The sequence below is a fragment of the Prionailurus bengalensis genome, chromosome C1, assembly GCF_016509475.1.
Source record: "Prionailurus bengalensis isolate Pbe53 chromosome C1, Fcat_Pben_1.1_paternal_pri, whole genome shotgun sequence".
In the NCBI taxonomy this organism is placed as follows: domain Eukaryota; kingdom Metazoa; phylum Chordata; class Mammalia; order Carnivora; family Felidae; genus Prionailurus; species Prionailurus bengalensis.
In genome coordinates, this window is record NC_057345.1 from 161,471,105 (window position 1) to 161,494,192 (window position 23,088).

Here is a 23,088-nt window from a genome sequence, read left to right on the forward strand (position 1 = left end):
CCTGTAAACTTTTGAAGCTGATTATGGTAAAACAAAAATTTTGAAGTATTTTGCCTCAACGGGACATAATTTAATGTTTGTTAAAGCAGTGTGTAATCCACACAAGTCATGGTTCATGAAATATTTCTTTTACCTTCTTAAGTTTTAACCATATAAATGGTAAAAATCCAAATGTAGGCAAATATAGATTATCAACTGTTGTTTTGGGTCTTTGCAAAATTAAGGAAACTAATAAGTACATTTTTTTAAAGACTGTTTTAAAGATTTTTAAACAATGGCAGTATGTTCCTATTATGTATGTCTTATAAAATTTGATGTGACTAATGTAACTTAAAGATTAGATATAGTTATTCCATTTATTCCTCTTCCACTCCAAATTATCATTGTGACTCACTGGGTGTGTGATAGTCTTAGGTATTTATTTTTACATTCCTTTTATTGAGATCTGTCTATCACCATTTTTATTCTGTTTATGTTTCAGTCGACCTCTTCAGGATGGAGATATTATCAACATTGATGTCACGGTGAGTAAATAATATAAAAAAATAGTCTTTGATCAACTTCAGAATTGCTGGTAGCAACAGGAAGAATTGTGGATTGAAAATGTGAACTGCACCAAGGGAAGTGCTGTTTACTTCCAGACCCAGACGCAAGCAGCTGGTTTCCTTTTTTGTCTTTAACTCTGTGTTTATTCCAAGTAAACCCAGGCCTGACTTGAATTTAGGGCTGGAATCAGATGCACTGAGATCAATGTTGGCCTAAGTGAAATGTCAACCCAATCCTGCTATGTGTCATGTTTTTGAGAAGGTGTAATTGTTATTGATCCACTGTGTAGTTAATGCAGAGCACCACAGCACTGGGCAGCTGCTGAAGCTAGATATGTATGAGATGAGCTAACGCGAAGAAAGCCAGCATTTTTCCTTCACTCTGCCAAGATTGATCTTCCTCTTCCTGCTGATTTTGAGTGGGGCCTGTCATTATCTTACTCTGTCATTAGGGGCTACATTGGCCTGTGTGTGTCAGTCTATTTGGACAGCAACTCTTTTGCTAGCAGTGTTCCTTAGATTTATTAAAATCCCTGAAGGTAACGTCGTGTTCCATTTCTGGTATAGAGGGTGTAGAGAGCCTTGAACTTGGAACATACAAACAGAGTGGTTTTCTCACTGACCCTAAGTTTTTACCAAATGGTTAACAGCCTTTCTTTTAAATAACAACCCAAAGTGATTTCACATGGAAACTTAGAATTGTACAAGCTCTAACCTTTACTAATTCCCTCAGCCTCTCACTATTCTCAGACTTGGATGATTTGTGCCTTGGCAGTTCATTTTACTAAAAAATTTTGTAGCGGTTCCTTTGGATTATGTAGATTAGAGATAAATTCTATACATCTGATGATTCATAAATTATTTTTAAATGAATAAATAAAATTTAATCATCTGATGAGAACTTGTTGAGACAGACAACATTCAAGGAGTATAGCTTCTATTAATAAGGAAATATTTTTAATAATAGTTATTTGTCTATCCAGACCATGAAGACAGGTAAGCGTGGGAATGAGGTAGAAATTGGCATCCAACCGTTGGGTTTGGTCAAATTTTTAGTTGTTTAAATTAACTCAACCTCTTGTCTTCCTATCAGTTTGTATGATAATATAGTCAGGGATTCTTTTATTGCTGATACTTTTTCATATATCATTTTGTCCTACTTAGAATACTTGAACATTTGCTCCACATAGATTCAGTTGGTTTATCTTTCCAACTCAGAATCATGTAGAGGGAGATATTTTATGAAGTATACCTGAAATAAAGTATTTTTCATGATATACTTTTCTTTTGAATTGTAACTGATTTAGGGGTTTTACATTTATCATCTCACCTAATCACCCCCTAATAAAATATTGCTGCTTTGAATGAAACCAGCACACTCTTTGCTGCTGCTTCCAGTTCATCCAAAGAGAATATTCCATGCCTTTTCTGTTTTCCTGAAGACTTTTAATAAACAATTCCAATTTTAACATTCAAATATTTCACAGTTGCAAAACTAATAAAGCAAAGTGAAATATTTCAGGTGTCTAGAAATATGGAGGAGTCAGGAAGCATACAGGTAGGTATCCTAACAAATTATATTTCTTTTTCTTTACCCTTCCCCACAAATTATATTTCTTATGAGATCTTTTATTAAGTGAAAGACTCCATTATTAGATCCTTATACTTTATTAGAAAATACTCATTATGTGTTTTATAATTGTTTACATGTAGTATATACATCACAGGAAAACAGGCGTCTTTCCCCCTTGAAAGGTGAATGTTAAAAAATAGACAATGAGATATCCAGAGTAGTTGCTCAGTAAATATTTGTTTAATAAATGAAGTACAAAACAAGAATACTTTGTGAACACAAATCCTAATTATAGATAACTGCCACAGACTTTCAAAAGTATCGTTATTTCCATATATATTGAGTTTTCTAAGTAGTCATTTTGAAAGCTAGCCAAAAGAATTATACAAAGGCAAATAAAGATTTTTAAAAATATTTTTACTTAAATAACAGTTATAAAACACTGAGTTATACATTAAAAAATTTTTTTAATGTTTAGTTTTGAGAGAGAGAAACACAGAGTGCAAGCAGGGGAGGGGCAGAGAGAGAGGGAGCACAGAATCTGAGGTAGGCTCCAGCCTCTGAGCTGTCAGCACAGAGTCCGATGCAGGCTGATGCAGGGCTCGAACTCACGAACCGCGAGATCATGACCTGAGCCAAAGTCAGAGGCTTGACGGACTGAGCCACCCAGGTGCCCCTATGCATTTTGTAAAGTGATTATTACTCTTGTATTGGCAACTGTTATATATTTGTGTATAAAATCAAACTTGTACTTTCTTGGATTGCAAATGGGAATAAATATATAAAATTCTATTGCAAGGAGTTAAGGTCATTTGACATAGTAGAGAAAACATTTGATTAGAAGCCAATAACCCATCATATTAATCTGGATCTACCTCTGTATTCCACCACTAACCTGAGACAAGTTACTTGTGTATGCCTCAGTTTTCTAACTTAGAAACCGAAGACATAGTAAAGACTTTTCCTGCTTCCCTTACAGAGGATAGTATTTTTTTAATGCAGAATAGTATACAGATTTAAGATATTAAATCAGTATTAAAACAGTCAGGAAGCTCAGATAAACATCTTTTTATAAGTTTCTGCATTCTACTTCATGAGAAAGAGAAATGTGAAAAATAATTACATAGGTCAAATTTATGCAAAATAGCAAATGCCATGCTATGTCTAAGGATCAGCTTTCAACCAGTCTCCTCTACCTTCTCTGTTTATTATAGTGTTTGTTATTATTGATTTTTATAACAAATCTGGTATTTTTCAAGATCCTATGGGGCCTTCTGAATCATTGACAACTGATAAAATTGTTTTTTCTGTAATTTTATCCTTAAGTCTATTTTGTTATCGTTTAATCCTTTAAAACCCATGTATAGTGTTTTCTGTTAACATTCTGCTATCTGGAACATTTGATTAAGGTTTCACTTCCAGATAGGACTTTTCCATAGCATATTTCATTCTCATATCAAGCCACTTCAATTCTTAGAACTAAATTCTCCTATGTCTAATACTGACAAGTCTATTTTATTTCTTCTTATCTATCACTTCCAAGTATAGAAATGGTAAATAAAAGATCATATATCTCCATGACACTGAAGAAACTTCTCACTATGTTAAATACTTCTGGGTTCTTTAGACCTATTATGGTAATTATGGGTCAGTGTTCTTTGGTCAGTAAATTATGCATATGTAGTTTTGTCTTCTCAGAAACAAAATGAGGTATCAAAACATTTTAATAGCATTGCTAATCATAATGCTATTGAAATAGCCCTACCATTACATATTTATTTTTAAATTTTGTAATATTGTTGTATGGCTTCTTTTTTTAAAACTTCTGTGAGGCTTTAGCATGTCCCTTTTTTTTTTTTTTTTTTTTTTTTTTTTTTTTTTTTTTTTTTGGTAGGGAAGCTTGAGAGTAATTCTGGAAGGGTGAAATATATGACTCTACTAAATGCATAGATGAGCACAATATATACTTTAATGAGTACATTTACAAACAAGAACATATTTTAAAATGTTTGCCTGTGTTTAGGTCTATTACAATGGCTACCATGGAGATACCTCTGAAACATTTTTGGTGGGCAATGTGGACGAATGTGGTAAAAAGTTAGTGGAGGTTGCCAGGAGGTGTAGAGATGAAGCAATTGCAGCTTGCAGAGCGGGGGCTCCCTTCTCTGTAATTGGAAACACAATCAGGTAAGCCTTACACTGACAAGTAAAGGGAGGGTTGGCAAATGGTACAAAGGTTATTGGTGGCTTGGTATAAAGTTGATGACATGTTTTATGATTCAGAACCATCATTTCAGTCTGATATCAGTATGTGGACTGCCAAGCTGCAGTGTTGTTCCCTGGGTTTAAAAAAAAAAAAAAAGAAAGACTTTAAAACAGTGAATTATACTCAGGTCAGCGGGAAACTTATAAGAGCAGCAAGCAATATTTATACGACTGCTTTAGTTTTAGCTCGACATACTAGTCTGTAGTGTTCCTTTACTCAAAATCATACCAAATATGGAAAAAAAGTACCTAAGGGGGTAAACATCCCAACTCTTGGGTAATGAAACAGGAGAAAAGCTAAATTTTATAAAGGAATGAGGTGAAACATATTCTTGTGATACAAAGGTAAAAAGCATTAGCTCGAGCAAGCCTTACCTTTCAAATCAGTGGATTAGCAAACAGGCTAAAAGGGTAAGCTAATGTCCTTTTCTCGTCCGGTTCAGTTTTCCTGTACACCATTGTTTATTTTCCAAACGGTATTTTATGCGTGCTTTGTGAGTATATGTGTATTTTCTGAATTCAAGACTTTTCCCTATAATCTGTTACTTACGTTTAGATCTTTTTTCCCCCATAACTGTTTTGAAGTAGACATACGGAATATGTGTTTTCATCTAAAAGTAATACATTTTGTTAAAGATGATCACATCAGTACCTTTTAAAGCACTGTTCTCATTAATATGAACCATTGAACACTTCCCGTTTGTCTAAAGGATGGAAGGCGTAGTCACCTTGAAAAGATGCTGCCTTTTTTCTTCGTAAGCCCTCAAATACTTTAAGAAAAAAGGCAATAAAATATCAGTTAAATGTATTTATGGCTTTAAAAATATTGTAACAATGTCTGAATCAAACTTTAGTAAAATCTCTTTGGGTTATATCTGAGAAGCTTTTATTGAAGACTTCGAGCAAAATTGTGTTTTTGACAGTTTTAAATTATAGGCTAACTAGCCTGGGAAAAAAGGATAGTGTCTCTCTGTTCTTTCATAGGAAATGTTGAATCAGACCCCTACTGGGAAAAGAAATTTAATGCATATCTCACTATCTTACTGTCCATGAATATAATAGAAATGAATTCAAAATGCAGTTTTATTTTTGCAAATGGGATGAGTCGATAGATGTATCTCATATTTTTGAACACCTAGGGTTCAACAAATTTACTGGTGGTGCTCTTGCATTTTAACAAAATTTATTCTTCAGTAGAAGGGGGCAGAGAACACTAGATTCTTATTCAAGCATTCTATCGAGCTCTGCATTCATGGCTGTGTCTAAAGGGCATGTCAGCCTTTGATTCTCTCTGAGAGGTAATTATCCTTTTCCTGTCACGGAACAACAAATGATAGCTAACTACAGAGGCACATTTGCAGTAGTCACATTCATCAACTGCAGAAAAAAAAATTCAATTTAATTGTGCAACACAGCTGCACATGGGCTTTTGAGCATTTCTGTTGTTCTCCCTGTCTCGCTATTCCTCCCTCCAGATCTATTTTTTAAACTTTTTTTCTGGTTATTTTTTCCCCTTTTTGTCTCTTCTTCCATTTTTACTCTCTGTACTTTCTTGTTAAAGTAATTTTCCTTTGTGGCTCTCATTCTTTTTTCCCCATTGAAGGCTATGAATGTAGAAAATTATCACAATTACTCATATAATTGAGCCTCTTTGTAGCAAGTGCAACTCCAGTAGCCTTTCTCCATCATGAAAATGGTTTCATTATAGGGTTTTTCATATTCTCTGACACCATCTACACAGAGGAACAGGCGTGCAGATGAGATGTGCTAGGAACAGGCTAGATCAGTAAGGTCACAGTAGGAATAATTAGCTCTGCTATGGAAAGAGCATCTAGGCCTTTTACTGCTACATAAATGTACTGTCCGTGGCTTTTAGTCACAAAAAAACTTACTAACAAATGGAGCTCCCGCCTACTACTTTGAAAAAAAGATTTGTATCAACACTACAATTTTCCATCATTAAGACTAATAACACAGAGCCTAGTATACATCAAGGGGAATAAAAAGAAAAATCTCACATTCAAGTGGCGGCTGGGTGCTGACCTTTGTTCCCTTTTTTTGTGTACGACTTAACTCTTTACAAAAAAGAGCCACACGCCACACCAACATGCAGGTGAACTCCAGCTAGTACTCGCAAAGCATAGCATTCAGTCGGAAAATCTGATAAATCTCCATGCAGGATAATGCATTTCATTACATATTCACTACATTAATTCTAGCTACATAAAAAGAAGAAGAAGAAGAGGAAGAGTAGAATTGAAAGTGACATTGGATTTTAGCTATCTGGGCGCAAAGGTCAGTTTTCGCAGAGGATGAATTTGCATGTACAAGCTCCTTTGAAAACCAGATCAGTCTCAACAACTACACTTACAAAAACTATGTGAAAAATAATAGACAATGAACTTTTTACTTTTACCCTGATACATTTCGTTGTTTAGATGGCTTGTGTCTGCCACTGGGGACTAACAAATGTTTGTTCTGGTGTGTTAAGGCAGTGTTTCTGGACCTCTATTATTTCGCCTTTTCTTATTCAGGCAAGATCTCAAGGGAGTAAATAAACAATCTCCACCTTTAAGCCAAAAGTACTTGGAATCATTACAGACCGAAGGTTTACAAGCATCTTCCAACCAGCCTTACTTATTTTAAGATATTTACCATCTTTCGCACAAATTCCTTCTCCTGATACACCATGAAAAGAACATGCAAGCATCTTTTATGAGTAGTACGTCACCAAAAACCGAGTGATCTTTATGGGAAATTTTGAAATTCTCTGAAGCCTGTAAGGATGGGATGATATCTCCGGAGAAACACTGGCTAAAATAGTTTAATGAAAAGAGTTCTCTCTGTGCCCTTGTGCTTCATGAGGGATGGCTAGTGATGTTTGGGCTACAGTGTTACCATACTCCCTGTACCTCCATTTGCTTTAAATTATTTCTAAATCCATGTATTTGTAATTATCTCTAGATGATATGATCCATGCATATGAGAATACTGTGAATGTGTAGATTCACGCATCCCAAATATGTGACAGTTCAATCAAAAATAATTTAAACTTACAGTTGTAAATGTCATGATGAAAGTATCAATAAATGGTTTTTAATGTTTAATTCATAAGTATATGTTTTGATATTAATTTAGAAGAATATAAAGCAGATTTTTAAAAATAATCTCTTTCTATTAGATTATGCACATTTAAACAATAAGTGGCTCAGGCAAAATAAGTCATTTTAATGTCATCCGTGATGGATTTTTCTTGACAGCTACTGTAAATTACAATTACACTGCTTCCCTCTGCACACGAAAGTAAGCACTGCAATAAATTATCTTTTATTTCAATCCATCATGTCTGCTTTTCGGAAACAGAAAACCTCAAATAAAAGTTCAGCACTATTGTAAGAAAAATACAGTAATTTGTGATCCAGCTTGAGACATAAACGTGTACCGCTCTTTTGGAAAACGGTTGTTGGCTTTCAAAAATATTACTAATTGTACTTAAACATTACTTGTCATTAGAGGGGATCCTTGGACTTGTGCATTCCTTCATTCAAAGCTTACTGCTTAAAATAAAAATCTGGAAAGACTGAAGTAAAATTCTGTAACTTGGAAGATCAGGTGCCATTTAATCAGAGATACGACTGTTTGGAAATTGGTGCTGTTTATAGGATTCACGTAGAAATGGTGATAAAACTATTTCCGTGTGCATTTTTATTTCTTTAGAAGAGCATGCACTTAAATATAGTACTCCTCTGCCCTCTTGGCGAATGTATCCTTAGTCATAAAATGTAGCTGAAATGTATTAAGAGTTTTAATTTCTCCAGACAATACTTCAATTGAGGAAAACTACCTCATGAAAGGGAATTAAACTGAAGAAAACAGTCACAAGATGAAATTCCTTAAGAGAGATTTCTCTCTCAACTATAAACTGTAACTGAAACATGAACTATAATAATAGTATAATTTGAAAGTAAGTTCACAGACTATGTTTATACACTTCCTTCTTCCTTTCCCCTCTTCTCTCACCCCAAATAGTCCCTATGAAGGACTTCAAGTCATAAACGTGCTCAGGCTCATAGGCAAACGTACTGCCTGAGAGGATTTCTAGTTAGGGAAAATCAGAATAAAACAGCTAATGCCAGGAGAATTCTTTTCAGTAGATTTCAGCAGAAAGAAGGCAGATCTCATGAGTGGAATGTCTAGGACAAGAAGACCCTTGTGCTCAGTCAGAAATGGTCAAGGCCCTGTAATGGCTGGTGTTGGGGCGCAACGGAGGCATTTCTTGGGCACCCCTGCCCGTCCAGCTGTTTCCATTTTCCTCAACACACCAGTTAAGAAAAGCACACATGCTCCACCTTCCCATGCCACAGTCAGGGTTACCACTACTTGCTTTCCTGTCAGAGCGGGACCTACTATTACAGGTCCCTTGGATTATCTCCATGAAATTAGATTTGGACCCTAGAATCAGGTAGATAATCTTGTGTTTCCCATATATTCCAAAGTAGTAGAAGGAGCATTATTTTAAGTAGTAATTAGGGACATTAATGAGATTTAATGGCATTTAGTCCCAGTAAGTATGTGTTGAAAAGCTCACTACAAATCCAAAAGGAAAATACCCTGAAAAAGCAGATAGAAGTACATACTTAGCTTCTGGGAATCAAGCATTGAGATGGGTGCTTAGCCAAGGAGCTGAGTGAAATTTGTCCGGTTCTTTTCTTCTTTCCACCCGGCTGTGAAATCCTGACCCTTTGCGTTCATGACACATACATTCTATGATACTCCTATGACCATAAGTTCCAGCAGGATCCAGGCAGCAAATTGTTGTAGGAGAATGCACTCAAATATCTTTAGCCACCTTGTAATTGCCCAGCTTTTTTTATGAAGAGGAATGAGAGGGATGATGGCAGAGGGAACCCAAGTGTTTTTTCAGAGTGGGTTTTCTTCTTCTCCTTTCATCAGAAATTAAAACGAAGATTGCCATTGTAACACACATTTAAGATGTAGCCGTGATGCCTACCAATCAGTTAGATCCCAGGGGTTTTTTTTTAGGGTTTTGTTTTGTTTTGTTTAGAAAATAAAATAGAACAGTTTACATTGACTGTTCTTAGAATCATTGAGGTCTGTTGGGATTGAAGTCACATAATTTACAGGTTTAAGTAGAACCCATTCTTGTAAAAAAAAAAAAAAGTCTTGATCAGTATTGTCTTGTCTCAGTCTCTCTTCCACCCTCTATCCACTCCTCAGTTTTTATTCAGAAATTGTGTGGTACAAATGGAAACACCTTGGAAAAGTTTTTGTACCTCCTGCCCAAAGAGCAAAAGCACATAGAAATAACTATAACCATAAGGTACAACTTTAAGAGATAAAAATGTTGACTTATTATTCCTGTTGTCAACACATGCTTAGCTTACCTATTTCTGCACTATCGGTTACATGGAAATTAATTCTGAATGAGAGGCTGTCCACCTGCTATTTGTAGTGACATCCTGGTCCAAGGGAAGATATCTTACAGGTCTGGAGATGCAACTTAAACGTATTCAGTGATAACTATTGACATGAATGCTCATAGAGATGCTGCCTTTGAGTTCATGTTAAATTGAACCTAGGGTCTGTTGGAAACTCTAGTTTGAGATCTGAAAACTGATTTTGGTAAAAATTTAAATAGGAGTCCTATAAATCCTGATTTATTGTTATGGTTAGGGTTAGGGCACTGTGCCCCTTATCCATGTGGAAATATAAATTGTTAATGGTATATATGTTCTTATCTTTGTGGTACTCCTAGAAATGAATATGTTCACCTGATTTCAAAAACAACTTCTTAACTTTATAGGTGAAGATTTTAGGTTTGGATTCTATTTGCCACATTTCATTTATATGGAATAGATGGAACCCAGTACATTTGCATGTAGAAATAACTAATAAAGCGTTAAGAATTAGGAATCACAATACTGATGATTCTCTTAAGCATCACGGTGATTAAAAAACATTCTGTGTGAATTTTGTTAATGATACAGGTCTTACATGGAAATCCCAATGAGCACAAAGTTTTGGAGTATTTTAAGAATATTGACAAAGCAGATTTGACCTTTTGTATGAGTGTTTCTGTTTCTAAGATGTATAATGTTTTGAAATAGGCCAAAACAAGGGAACTATAAAAGTAGGAAGTCACATTTCTAGATTGCATTTTTGTTTCTCTGTTTGGTTCTCAAATTAGTATTAATTTGCACAGTCTTTGGCGAAACCTCATACAAACAAGGCAAGTTTTTATTCCCTGCATTCTATACACATGTATTTTGGTTATGTATATCGATCTATATATGAGATAACACTCATTTGTTATCTAAAAGTGGCCTTGTTTGCTGTACTAAGGTAAATGAAACAAACTACTATGTTAGATACATACCTTTTTTCTTCATTTATCCAAAGGGAGTCATTACATGCAATGGCAACAATTTTAATTATTCCAGAATAATGAAAACAGTAATATTATCATCTGACTCTAAATATAACTGATTTTTTCTCTTTCAGGGGCTATTTTAAAGTGACTTTAAGTATGCATTAAAAACTTACCTAATTTAATTAAATATTTTGTTTGGTCACTTTTAAAGCCACATAACTCATCAGAATGGTTTGCAAGTCTGTCCACATTTTGTGGGACATGGGATAGGATCTTACTTTCATGGACATCCAGAAATTTGGCATCATGGTAAGAAAGTGATTGAATGGAATCTGGAAAAGGCAGTTTTGTTCCTGAGGCTCCTCTAACTTTGAATGCCTATTATCATCCTTTGGTGTGTATGCATGTGTATGTGTAGTGGGGGGGGGGGGGGTTACTTAATTGTAACCAGCACATTACAATGTTATTGGATTAGAGCCCAGCAGTTTTCAGTCTCAAAGAAAGGTTTATTTTGCTTTTTGTCTTCCCACAAAAGGTGATGGCTAGAAGGCACAAGGGATATTTGCCTACAAAGTTACTGAAAACAAAATGCCACTGCATCAATGTCCCAGCAGCATGCACATACGACTGTTTTCTGTTTTTCTTTTCCTACCCCCTTCTCTAACCGCTGACTGTTGTGGTTAAACTTCATTACATCCTACACAGCGTTGACAGCTGATCTATTTAGCAGCATGTACTCTTTAGTGATTTCTAGATTATACCCACCCTTGTGTTCCTTCCCCAGAGCCTCCTCTTTTCACTGCCTGGGTGTGCACCCTACAGTGAGAACGCAAGGGTGGGCCAGAGCAGTGGGAGGATTTGGGTGTGGGTAGGAGGCGGTTCTATAGAGTGGCCCCCAGGGGAGCTGCACACCTGGACAGGGACCAAAGGAAAGTTGGGCCTTGACCTGTGTGCTTGGGGTGGGAGCAGTCCCTGGAGGGAATACCGCCTGGAACCCATTACCCGGAAGATCTCCGTAGACCCAGCAGGTCAGAATTCCTTTTGCACCAGAGAGTCCTTCCTCCCCCCACCCCAGGCAGCTCAGAGGAGGTCCGGGCAGGAGTGCAGACAGAGCATCTCAGGCGTGTACCCCACCCTGCCCCAACACTTGGAGTTATTGCAGGGTTACCCGCCCTGTCCTAGCCTCCTGCTCCAATCTGCACACTAAGTGGCTGCCTTCCCTTCGTATCAGTTCCCCAAGGTATCTTCCTCTTTGGGGTAGGAGGGCAGGGCCTAGGACCCAGTGAAACCAGGAGACCTTGAAGCAAGTGGCCAGGGGACCGTGGAGGGGGGAATGCAACAGGTGTCTGGAACACCCAGGCTGCCTCTGCTAGGCCTTGGTGCACCCTTCCCAGGGGTCTTGACCCCCAGCAAAGAAAATGTAGAGGCTAAGGCCCAGAACCCCTGTGTTTAACCCCTTGGCAGTAGCCACTACCAGGATTCTAGATCTCTCCATCCTTCCTTCTACCCTAAAAGAAAATAAGTAAAATGACCAAGGTTTTTGAGCAGTCCTGTCCTTCTAATTCTGTTTCTCTTTCTCTCCATTTCCCACTCCCCCTACTCCATATATTTTGTTTTGCAGCGAATGACAGCGATCTACTCATGGAGGAGGGAATGGCGTTCACCATAGGTCAGTGCCCAAGTTCCCCTTTAGAGAGCGGTGGCTCCTGGGTGGAGGCAGCAGCGCTGGCCTAGGCCAGGCAGTCCCGTGAAGGAATAATAAAGCCAATCAGTGTAATGAAATAATTCAGATGCATAGCAAATCTGATTAAATAATATCCTCGAGTCCCATCTTCCTAAATCAGATACTTACCGACACATTTAGGAGACGGCAGCCGTCCAACCTCTAATTTTGTTACCAGCATAATGTGGTGTTTGGTTTTTTGTTTTGTTTTGGTGTTTTGGTTTTTTTTTTTTTTTTTTTGGTTTTGGTTTTGGTTTTGGGGCTTTGTTTTGTTTTTTTTCATTAACACCCAGTGACTAGAAGTGATTATGTCCCTTGCTCTCTGTCAGCAAGTGGTATGTCCTTTCTGGCTGCCCATTCCTGGCTGATCATGTGGTTGGTGTCACCACCAAATTCCAATCACCTCAGACCTCAGAGGCATCATCTTTCTGACTGTGGTACTTAATGGAGAAGCAATTAGAGTGAAATAAGAAAATTGTTATTTGCTGATTAATGAACATTTTGAGCATGTTTTAAAAATTCAAATATTTTTAAAAACTGACTGGTATTTATAAGAGGGACTGGTGTTTGGGTGGTTATTATCCACAGGGTCCTAATTAAGGCTTGATTAAAATGCCCTTTTTTCTAAAAAAAAATTACGAACTAGGCAACTTCATACATTTTTTAATGCGGTGGTGTTTCCTCTTCCTACTGTTTAGTTTGTAGTATACTATGTAAGCAACATCAATTATCAGCCCTTGCGAGATGACAACATGAACCCGTGGGGGAAGCGCTTGCGGGGAGGGGAGGAGAACCATCTTATTCTCTTTTTTCATAATCAGCCGAAACAGAAACAATATTTGACAAGAATCTGATTAGATCACTGCAGTAAATATTTTCCTTCTTACAGAGCCAATCATCACCGAGGGATCCCCCGAATTTAAAGTCCTGGAGGATGCATGGACTGTGGTCTCCCTGGACAATCAAAGGTGTTTGCTTTCTGTGCCATTGGCTTTGAATTCTATGGGAAGGGAAGCTTCGATCAACGGCCCTGGCCCTGGCGGGCTGCTGCTCCTCGCCCCCGTACCCCGACCCCACAGCTAGGGGTGTCGCTCTTTCCCATGGCTGCTGTGTGTGTTTCAGGTCCGCCCAGTTCGAGCACACCGTTCTCATCACATCGGGGGGCGTGGAGATCCTGACCAAACTGCCCCACGAGGCCTGAGGAGCCACCTGAAGGTCACAGAGGCCAGGAGGTTTTTATCCTAAATTGTTGAAATCTAGCTGGAAAACTTTTAAAAGACACAGGCGAACGGCAGTTCACGCAGTAACCAACCTAGCATTTACTCTTGGAAAAACCCGGTGGGGTTTGGGGGCAGCTGGGAACTCAGATCTCAAGCCCTGCCTTGGCCTGAGCGGCTTCAGAGGGATGGATCCTGGAGCCGGCTCGGCTTCCCAACGCTCCGCACTTCCCAACGCAGGGAAAAGATTCTGGAGGGGAATGGGGACGCCCTCCGTTGGAAGAGGAGGGATTTCTAGAGATGCATGGTTTTCGCTTTGCCTTGTCTTGACTCTGACCAAGTAAAAAGCTTTTCCTTCTTAACCATTGTGTCTGTGTTCCTTGCGTCTCTGACAGTTACTAGGGGGAGAGAGTGGGTGGTTAATTTTTGAATCTCTAAACTTTTCACATGTGCATGTAAGGAGGGAAAAATGAGCCTAGATGTTAGCTGGGAATTTTTTTAAAGTCTCTTTTTTCTGCCTTGTGGATCCCACATTGGCACTCTCAGGGGCCAACCACCCCCCAGCCTTTCATAGCTGCTTTTGGAGATGAAAAGATTAGCCCGCAAATGGAAGGGTTGGTCACAAACATTTCCTTGCCTGTGAACCCTGGGCCTGGTCCCTACAGGGCTTTATCAGTCCAGAAACATGACTTTCCCAGTCCCCTGTGGCTCCTCCTACTTGTCCCTCATCCTACCCTAAGTGGCCATCCCTGAGGTTACTTTTGAGAGCCCCTCTCCGAACTCCCATCATACACACACACACACACACAGGACTGTATGTTGCACTAGGAATTAGAACATCGGCCCCACCTGTCCAGATGTGAGCAGTGTCCAGCCGGTCTAGCTCCTAAGCAGACCATATTGGCCCCTTTTGGACTGTGCTCTTCTGATGGAGACCCAGAGGATCCCAGCACGGGGAGATACGGAAACTTTTGAGGGCTAGAGCCAAGTTAGCTGGGATTGGAGCTGGCAAGCCCACAGCTCCACCTGCTTCCGAAGCAGGAAATCCAAGGGGCCACGTTCTGCATTTCCCAAAGGCCGATTTCTGATCAGAATACCCTTCCTTCCTCAGCACCCTCCCCCCACCCCCAGCACCTGTTCACACCTGGGCTCAGGTGAAGAGGTTTGGGGCCTCTAGCAGACCACATAGAAACTATCCCTGCTCTGGTCATAGTTTAAAGAGCAAGTTCAGTGAAGGTGTCTGGGCAGTCAGGGGTTAGGCTAACTTTTGCTTCTACTGAAACGGGTTTTGCAAAGTTGCCACCCTCTAAATACAGCTTGAGCTGCAGAGCATCAAGGAAATGTGAGCACCTGTAGTTATCATGACAGGTGGCCTCTGTGATCAGGACCCAAGAGGCAGCTCACTTTGTGACACTCAGAGTGGAGAAGAGATGGGAAACTGAAGCCAATAAGTGCACTCAGAAAAGTGGCTAGTTCAAGCTTTTCCCTAAACTTGGATTCTCTTAGGTGTCCTCCAACTCCCTTTCTCTGTGTCCAGAGATGTAGAATTTGGACCGAAGTAGTTCCAATTCAAGTGGATCTGAGAGCTGGAAAAGACGAGGAAAAGGTTGAAGATTTAAAGGACCATAGAAAAACTTGGGGGATGCTTGAGAGTTGGCCAAGCAAAAGCCTCAAGATGAGGCTGCTGCTCTGGACCCATCCGATTCTCTAGTAAGGAACCAAGCCCAGATGGCCTTGGGGGAGGTTTGCCAGATAATGATTGCACTTCTCTCCTAGAACAATCAGATTGCAATGGTTAGCCACTTATCTTATCTACGGATCAGTTTACTCCAAGTTCCTCAAGAATAATTTTATTAGGACCACAGGATTTTACCATCCACTGGGATAACATGCTGCTTGGGCAGCAATTATTCTGAGGTGGAAGTATTTGGGGGACAGGTTTGTAATCCTATATATTAAAGTAACTAGTTTAAGCCTAATTTAAATATTATACACACGTATATGTATATATACCAGCACCAGCCAATACTCGCTCCGTAGGAAACAAACTTGAATTAGAACGAACTCCGTTTAACCTGCTTTGAAGTTGAAGTTAGAAAGCAGATTTAAAAATACCCCATGCACCACAGCTACCACCTCCCAGATGAACTGGCCCCAAACCTCCGGCGGGGCCGCGGGGATTTCCGCCCACGCGTGGCCACGGCTACCACCACCCGGCAAGGGTCCTGCGGTGTCTCCAACAGGTTCTACTCGGAATCCGGGACTCTCAGAATAAATGTGAGAGTTTTGCTCCCTCACAGAGTTGGGGCAGGCAAAGATCTTAGCAAACCAACGTTTCAGAACAGGTGTCTTAACAGCGGGGGTTTGGGGGGCCTGCGGGGGAGGGATCCACTCTGGGCTCCGAGAGTGGGGGGAGATAAGATCGCTCACTCAGAAGCTACTCAAGGCCTGGCGTCTCCGCTCCCGAGGGCCCCGGCTCAGCCTTCCCTCCCCAGACCTGCTTCTCTGGGGCTAGGAGATAATTCCCGAATGTAGAGACTCCCTCGCCCACACATATTTCATTTCTAACACAAACAAGGCTCTGAAACCTTTTCCTGAGGGGGCGCGTGCGGGTCCTTTGTTCCACGGAGCCAGCCCTGTCCCCTGCGCTGGAAAGGCTTGGATTCTCCCCCTCCGATGAGCCCTCTCCGAGAGCCCTGTAGACAGTCGCGACCTGTGGCCGTCTCTCCCCCCTTCCCTCATCTTGCAGTTCTCTGGAATAAACCCAGCCGTCGGGTTTCCTCACGCGTAGCCCTGAGCGCCCGAAGTCAACAGCCACTTCCCACGGTCCCAACCCCGACCCCGCGCCAGCCGAGGCAATCACTTACGTGGGGCAGGGCCCGCTATAGGTGCGCGCGAAAGACCGGGGGCCCGGGCGGCATCCGTGCTGTCGTGCGTGCGTACCGCACCTCACTCCACACCCCGAAACAGGCGCTAGGAAGGAGCTATTAAAACCACAAGTGCAACAAGGAAATCAAGAGGAGTCGAGCGGCTCCAAGAGCAGTCTGGTGGCGGAGTCATTAGCTGGTTGTTACTACAAAGCATCACCGTGTGGTTCGGTGATTAAGGGGGAAAAAAAAATCTTTTTAAACGTTGGCAAACCCGTTATTGGTTTGAAGGATTTTTTTTTTTTTGCTTTTGTTTTTCTTTTTGCTCCAACCACGCTGCCTGAAATATTGCTATCCCCAACATCATGCCCTTAAACCAAAGGAGAGGGATTCCGCAGGCAGCAGCTGCGGCTACAGAAGTTAAAAAAGAGAGAAGCCCCTTCCACTAATATCTGTAACGACAGCACGATGTAATTTGTTTTGAATGTTCATTTTTATTGGTGTTCCCTCTGCCAAAATGTGCTTGATTACAGAGGTTTGTCCTGTGATCATTGAGCACTCCAGACAGGGGAAGGTGCATCGCCGAAGGTTCAGCTCAGGCCAGATCAAATCCCGGGCTGTTTAACGCTGAAAGGCTGCATGTTGCTATTAGTGTTAAATATATGGCTAATTATGCGTATGAAAATTAAACATCAGTGTTATGCTAATGGGGCGCCTTCAGCTGCGGATCGGAGCACTTGAGACTACCATTTAATCAAATGAATCAGTAACTAATACATCTGCACGTGTGAACTTTCACAAGATCATTTCCCCGTTCCCGTCACACCGCTAAATTATGAAAGAAATAATTATCAACACTTTCTAATTACCTAACAAAGTAATTTGGGATTCACCGTGGGGCTGGCGGGATGGGGAACCAACAGTCCCTAGCAGGCAGCGTGGTGTGCGCCACGCCTCGTGGGGGTGGCTGTGTGGTGGCGGCGGCGGGGGGCTTTTGTGCGCTTTTCTGTACCTAGCGCCCCAGAAGATAGAAGGCGCCGTGGCAGCTTTTGCTAGCCCTGCCCCCAGGCCCAGTGGCGCCCGCTTTGACCACTGGAGATGAGGAGGATCCTGGGCGACAATGAGAGACATGATTGTACAAAGATATGCGAGCCTGCCACTGGCCTGTTTTTGCCGCGGGTTTCGGTGTTCCCCAGGACTCCTAAACCCGGGGTACTCTCGCCAGACCCCGGAAGGCCGGAAACTGACCACCTGGTGCTGGTTGCTCAAGCCAAACTGAGCCCGCCGGCTCCTGGGCTCCACTCTGCGCCGCGCCCTTGGGGCGAGTGCGTCCGGGGCTTTCGGCGCAGAGGGAGTGAAGAGGAAGGGGAGGCGGAGGAAGGTTGGGAGGGAAAGAGGGGGTGTGTGTTGGGGGGAGGGGGCGGTGCGGCCGCCTTTCCTGGGAGGAGAAGCGCGGGTTCCTGGCTCTCCGCGCGCACTGCTTTAATCAGACCGGTGCAGCCTCGAGCTGGAGTGGCCAGCTGGGCCTGGAGCAATGCGAGCGGGCCCCAGGGAACGGCGGCGGCGGCGCGGCGGCCGAGTGAGTGAGTTCGCCCAGAGGGCCCCAAACCTGCCCCCAGGGATGTGGCAGAGCGGACCCGAGCCAGGGAGGCGCCGCCGAGGGGAGCGCTGCGCTAGGCACACGGCTCTCGGGAGGACAGCGCTCGGTTGGCCGCCTCCGGTGCCGCCACCCCCACCCCCGTGCGCGACTTCGCGCTCCGAGGCCGCGGCCGGGCTCCGGAGCCCTAGCTGACCGCTGGACCGGGTGACGGCGGCTGGGAGAAGCGATGCCCCTTTCTGGGCGTTGGGGGCGGGCGGAGGGTGGGGACAGTAGTGGGGGGAGGGCGGCTGAGCCGAGCCGCTGGTTTCTGGGAAGTACGGCGCGCCGGGGGAGGCGGGAGGCTGAAGAGCCGCGGGCCGCGGAGGTCCCGGCGCGGGTGCTGCAGCCCATTGTGCGCCCCACGCGGCGCGCTCTGTTGCAGAGGAGCCCCGGCCGGGAAGTGTGGACGCGTTTCTCCCGAGGCCCGGCCGCCTCGCCCGCTCTAGTCCAGCGGAGCCGGAGCGCCTCGGACCAATCCCCGGTGATTATGCAAGACAGCGGACCAATCAGCTCCGTCAGCTCATGAATATTTATGACCTTGGCTGAGTCAAAGCTTTGAAGCGAGTTTGGGGAGCTCGGCAGCATCATGCTTAGACTTTTCAAAGAGACAAACTCCATTTTCTTATGAATGGAAAGTGAAAACCCCTGTTCCGCTTAAATTGGGTTCCTTCCTGTCCTGAGAAACACAGAGACCCCCAAAAGGGAAGCAGAGGAGAGAGAGAGACCCACACCCAGACCCCGCGAGAAGAGATGACCATGACCACCATGCCAGAAAGTCTCAACAGCCCCGTGTCGGGCAAGGCGGTGTTTATGGAGTTTGGGCCACCCAACCAGCAAATGTCTCCTTCTCCCATGTCCCACGGGCACTACTCCATGCACTGTTTACATTCGGCGGGCCATTCGCAGCCCGACGGCGCTTACAGCTCGGCCTCGTCTTTCTCCCGACCGCTGGGCTACCCCTACGTCAACTCGGTCAGCAGCCACGCGTCCAGCCCCTACATCAGTTCGGTGCAGTCCTACCCGGGCAGCGCCAGCCTCGCCCAGAGCCGCCTGGAGGACCCAGGTACGTGCGCCTGCCAGGGAGAAGGAGAGGGAGAGGAAAGGGTACGGAGGGAGAGAGGGACAGAAGGAGGGAGGAAAGGAGGGAGGAAGAAGGGGGAGGAAGAGACAGACAGAGAGAGGAGGGAGAGGGGGAGAGAGAGGTGGGGGTGGGGAGGGCGCCGGAGCAATGGAGGTTTCGGGTATCAATCTATGGATCCTTGTCATAGCAAAGAAAAAAAATATTTCAAAATTCCACCCAACTCACGACTATCCAGTAAAGGATAAATCTGAGATAAATCCCCTGGCACTGTCTGGGCCTCTGGGTGGCTCTGTGCGCCGAGCACACAATGCCCCTTTGGAAAACAGAAACCCACATGTGCACGTATTAGTCTCAGTAATTATTTATTGCGTAGCGCTATAAACAATGTATGCAATTAAGGGTAATTAAACCTCAACTGCCGCCTGCAAAAATAGCAAACTTTCCCTGCAAAGGCAGGAACTGCACGCTTGGGAACTGCCCCAGTCCGCCTGCAGCGGCCCGGGTCTGGCCCTCGGACTTTACGGGACACTTCCCTGGCTTTCGGAGTTTCTTGAGCATTCTTTCTCTCAGCCCAGCCACCGCCACCCCTCGGTTGCCACTGGCCCTGGGCTCCCCACACTAAAGGCTTTCCCTGCATTAACAGCGGCCCTCCGCTTCTGCTGTCCCTCCAGGGGCTGACTCCGAGAAGAGCACGGTAGTGGAAGGCGGTGAAGTGCGCTTCAATGGCAAGGGGAAAAAGATCCGCAAACCCAGGACGATTTATTCCAGTTTGCAGTTGCAGGCTTTGAACCGGAGGTTCCAGCAAACTCAGTACCTAGCTCTGCCCGAGAGGGCGGAGCTCGCGGCCTCCTTGGGACTCACGCAGACGCAGGTACCTTGCCGCTGCCCCTTCTGCCAAGCGGGCTTACCGCGGCCGGCCTGCGCCCGGAGCTTCGCGTCTTGCTCTTTGCGTCTCAGGGTCGGAGATTGTGTGTGTGTGTGTGTGTGTGTGTGTGTGTGTGTGTGTGTGTGTGTGTGTGTGTGTGTGTGTTCCCACCCCTGGCTCTCCCTGCGTCTCTCCTTCCTTCCTCGTTCTCTCTGCCCTGGCTCTGGCTCTGTCGCTACACTCTGTACTCCACGCTACCGGCCGCCCGGCCCTCGGCCCTTGGACAATCTGATTAGGGCGAGGAAGGATTTCCCTAGACGTTTGTTTGGGGACTCTCGGGTCACACGTGCCCGAACAACTGGAACAATAGACGCTGGGCTTAATCCCTTCTTTGCCTTTAAAGTGTGTGGCTAATGACTCAGGGCCCGGGCCGGAGCCTCTGTCTCCCTCCTCCTCCTCTTTCTCACCCGGTTGGGGTAGGAGGAAATCCTTTCCTCCGCCTTCTCACCTCCCAAGTCCCAGACCCTGGAGGAGAAACGGGACCTTCCTTCCCGGATTGCGCTTAAGACTTTGGGGAGCCCGTGGGCTTTCTGATCACGACTGGCGCAGGTTTCCAACGTCTGGGCCGGGATTTGGAGCAGAGCTGGGGAGCGCAAACAGACACTAAGACACTTAAAGGTTGATTTAAGTCCAAATGAAAAGTTTAACGAAACCTTTGGCCTCCTCAGTCAGCCCCCAACTCATTCAAGGGCAGAAAGAATGGAGCAAGGAGAAAGCAGGTGGCATTGCAAATAAATTTCCTCCACTCCTTTCCTCCACACGATTCTTTTATTGATGTTCATATTGGACTTGAAGACTCCATGTTGTGCAGGCGCTGCTTCTTCCCCAGACTATTGCCAGGGTCGGGCTGAGTTCCTGACAAGCGAAGGTCTGGACCCCCCCCCCCCTTCACTCCTCACCACCACGCCCCCTTGGCTCTCTGAGAGCTGCCCCTGCGGGCCACCCGAGGCCGGCAGCGGGGCCTGCCAGGCTTTGATTCTTATAGGTGATGGTGGGGCTCTGCTCCTCCAACGGAGAGCTGCCCAGTGGCACAGGGCAGAGAGGGGGATCCTTCCTCGACTGTCCCACGCACAGCCCCCTTATCTCCCCGACGACCACGGTAGGCACAATGGACCTAGCCCAGTCACATTATTGTCCGCTCTTGCAGGTCAAGATCTGGTTCCAGAACAAGCGTTCCAAGTTCAAGAAACTGATGAAGCAGGGCGGGGCGGCTCTGGAGGGTAGCGCACTGGCCAACGGCCGGGCGCTGTCTGCCGCCTCCCCGCCAGTGCCGCCCGGCTGGAACCCCAACACCTCATCCGGGAAGGGCTCGGGCGGCAGCGCGGGCTCCTACATCCCCAGCTACACGTCGTGGTACCCCTCGGCGCACCAAGAAGCTATGCAGCAACCCCAACTCATGTGAGGTTGCCCGCCCGCACCCTCCCGCCTCTTTCCCGTCTCCCCCGGCCCGGGCCCCTCCCGCCTCCCGGTCCATCCACCCTGTCCGCAAGCCCTGGACCCGGAGAAGGACCCGGGGGGAAAGAAGAAGAAACAGCGAAGGCAGGACGCCCGCCAACTCCTTGGAGTCCCGCGCGGTCTGGACCGGCGACTTCCCGGCGCCCGCGCGCTCGCCCTCGCCCCGGGCCTGGGCCGCGCGGCGACAGCAGACAGCGGCCTCGGAGCGCGGGCACAACTGCCCGAGACAGCCAGAGCAGCAAGACGAGCCAGCTGGACCCGACCTGCCGACCCTCAGCTGTGTGGGACTATCAGGAAAAACAAAAACAATGTAGAAAAAGCAAAAGCTCTTTTCTGTTCTGTCCGTCTCTTGTCTCCTTTCGCTGTGTATCTGTGCGCTGACGAAGTCGAGGTCCTCGTCCGTCCACTGTCCTCAATCTGCGGCCTCTGAAAAAAGTCACCAGGTCGGAAGAGGCTCGGGCCGCCGGGCCCCAGCTCCGCATGCTGGGACGTTTTGCCCTTTCGGACCTTCTCCTGGGCCTGCCTCACCATCTGTGTAGTTCGTTCGGGAACTGGGGGGAAACTGGAGGGAGGGGTACTTATTTATTGAGAAATGGACTTCGCCTGAGGGTGAATGTTGGCCAATTCGCAGTTCTGTGGGGCGCAAGGAGCGCACGGTCCGAAAGCACCGATTACTTTAAACGCACCCGGAAAAACGAATAAGGAGGACCTGGTGATTTTTAACTTCTACAGTAACTTTTGTACTTCGCTGGTATGGAGAGGTTGGAACCTAATACTTTGCATTTTTACATGTTCCGTATTATTTTTAAAAGAAAAAAAAGAGAAATGAAGCAACACAATTTTCTCATCTCGGGAAAAACACTTTGGTCGCTTAGCCTGGACGAGAAGGAAAATCCTAATTCCCTCCTTGGGAAGCAAGGGAGAGGACCGATGGGCAGTGAGGAAAAAACAGGCAGGCAGAAAGGAGTGCCCTAGAGCCAGTGAGCTTTAAAGTAAGACAAAAGCAGCACTAATCCCCAGAGGCTCAACCACAGAATAATGCCAGGCAGCACCCTGGACGCCTAGTCTCCAGTGCAGGATCTAATCGCTGTACATATTATTATTGTTGTTAATTATTATTGTTATTATTATTGTTCCGTAAACATGTTGCACAAGCTTAGCTTTTTTCCGTTCTGTTGTGTGTGGCTGTAAAACCCGATGCTTTGTGAAATGAGAATCTTGACATTTTACTTGTGAAATTTGGAAAATGTGATCAGTTGAAATCAACCGTGTTTTGTGTTCTCTATGTCAAAGTTTAGTTTTATATTGAGAATGTTAACTTATTGATTTGTATCTTGAAAAAAAAGAACTTTGTAAATAAGTTATAAAGTTTCTCTGAGACAGTAAAATTATGGTTTCGAGAAAGAA

General features: G+C 44.5%; 2 protein-coding genes across 4 annotated transcripts in view; both read left to right on the forward strand.

Annotated features, from left to right (window-relative positions):
- The window catches only part of METAP1D (methionyl aminopeptidase type 1D, mitochondrial), a 91,049-nt gene extending 76,973 nt beyond the window's left edge, over positions 1-14,076 (forward strand). The window contains exons 5-10 of one of the 2 annotated variants that reach the window (XM_043577046.1): positions 482-524; positions 4,142-4,305; positions 10,986-11,083; positions 12,396-12,443; positions 13,387-13,465; positions 13,620-14,076. In XM_043577046.1, the coding sequence (XP_043432981.1) occupies positions 482-524; positions 4,142-4,305; positions 10,986-11,083; positions 12,396-12,443; positions 13,387-13,465; positions 13,620-13,698 (511 nt within the window). In that variant the 3' untranslated portion in view covers positions 13,699-14,076. Of the gene's footprint in view, positions 1-481; positions 525-4,141; positions 4,306-6,917; positions 7,720-10,985; positions 11,084-12,395; positions 12,444-13,386; positions 13,466-13,619 lie in introns of those variants that run through there. The other variant, XM_043577048.1, reaches the window with a different exon arrangement.
- Positions 14,077-17,903: 3,827 nt separating this feature from the next.
- DLX1 (distal-less homeobox 1) lies at positions 17,904-23,088 on the forward strand. Of its 2 annotated transcripts, XM_043577049.1 has the most exons (4): positions 17,904-18,160; positions 18,603-19,283; positions 19,973-20,172; positions 21,374-23,088. In XM_043577049.1, exons 2-4 carry the CDS (start codon positions 18,971-18,973, stop codon positions 21,626-21,628), a joined length of 768 nt encoding a protein of 255 aa, XP_043432984.1. In that variant the 5' UTR covers positions 17,904-18,160; positions 18,603-18,970; the 3' UTR covers positions 21,629-23,088. The 2 variants fall into 2 exon arrangements, with proteins under 2 accessions (XP_043432984.1, XP_043432985.1); XM_043577050.1 differs by having other exon boundaries at positions 18,013-19,283.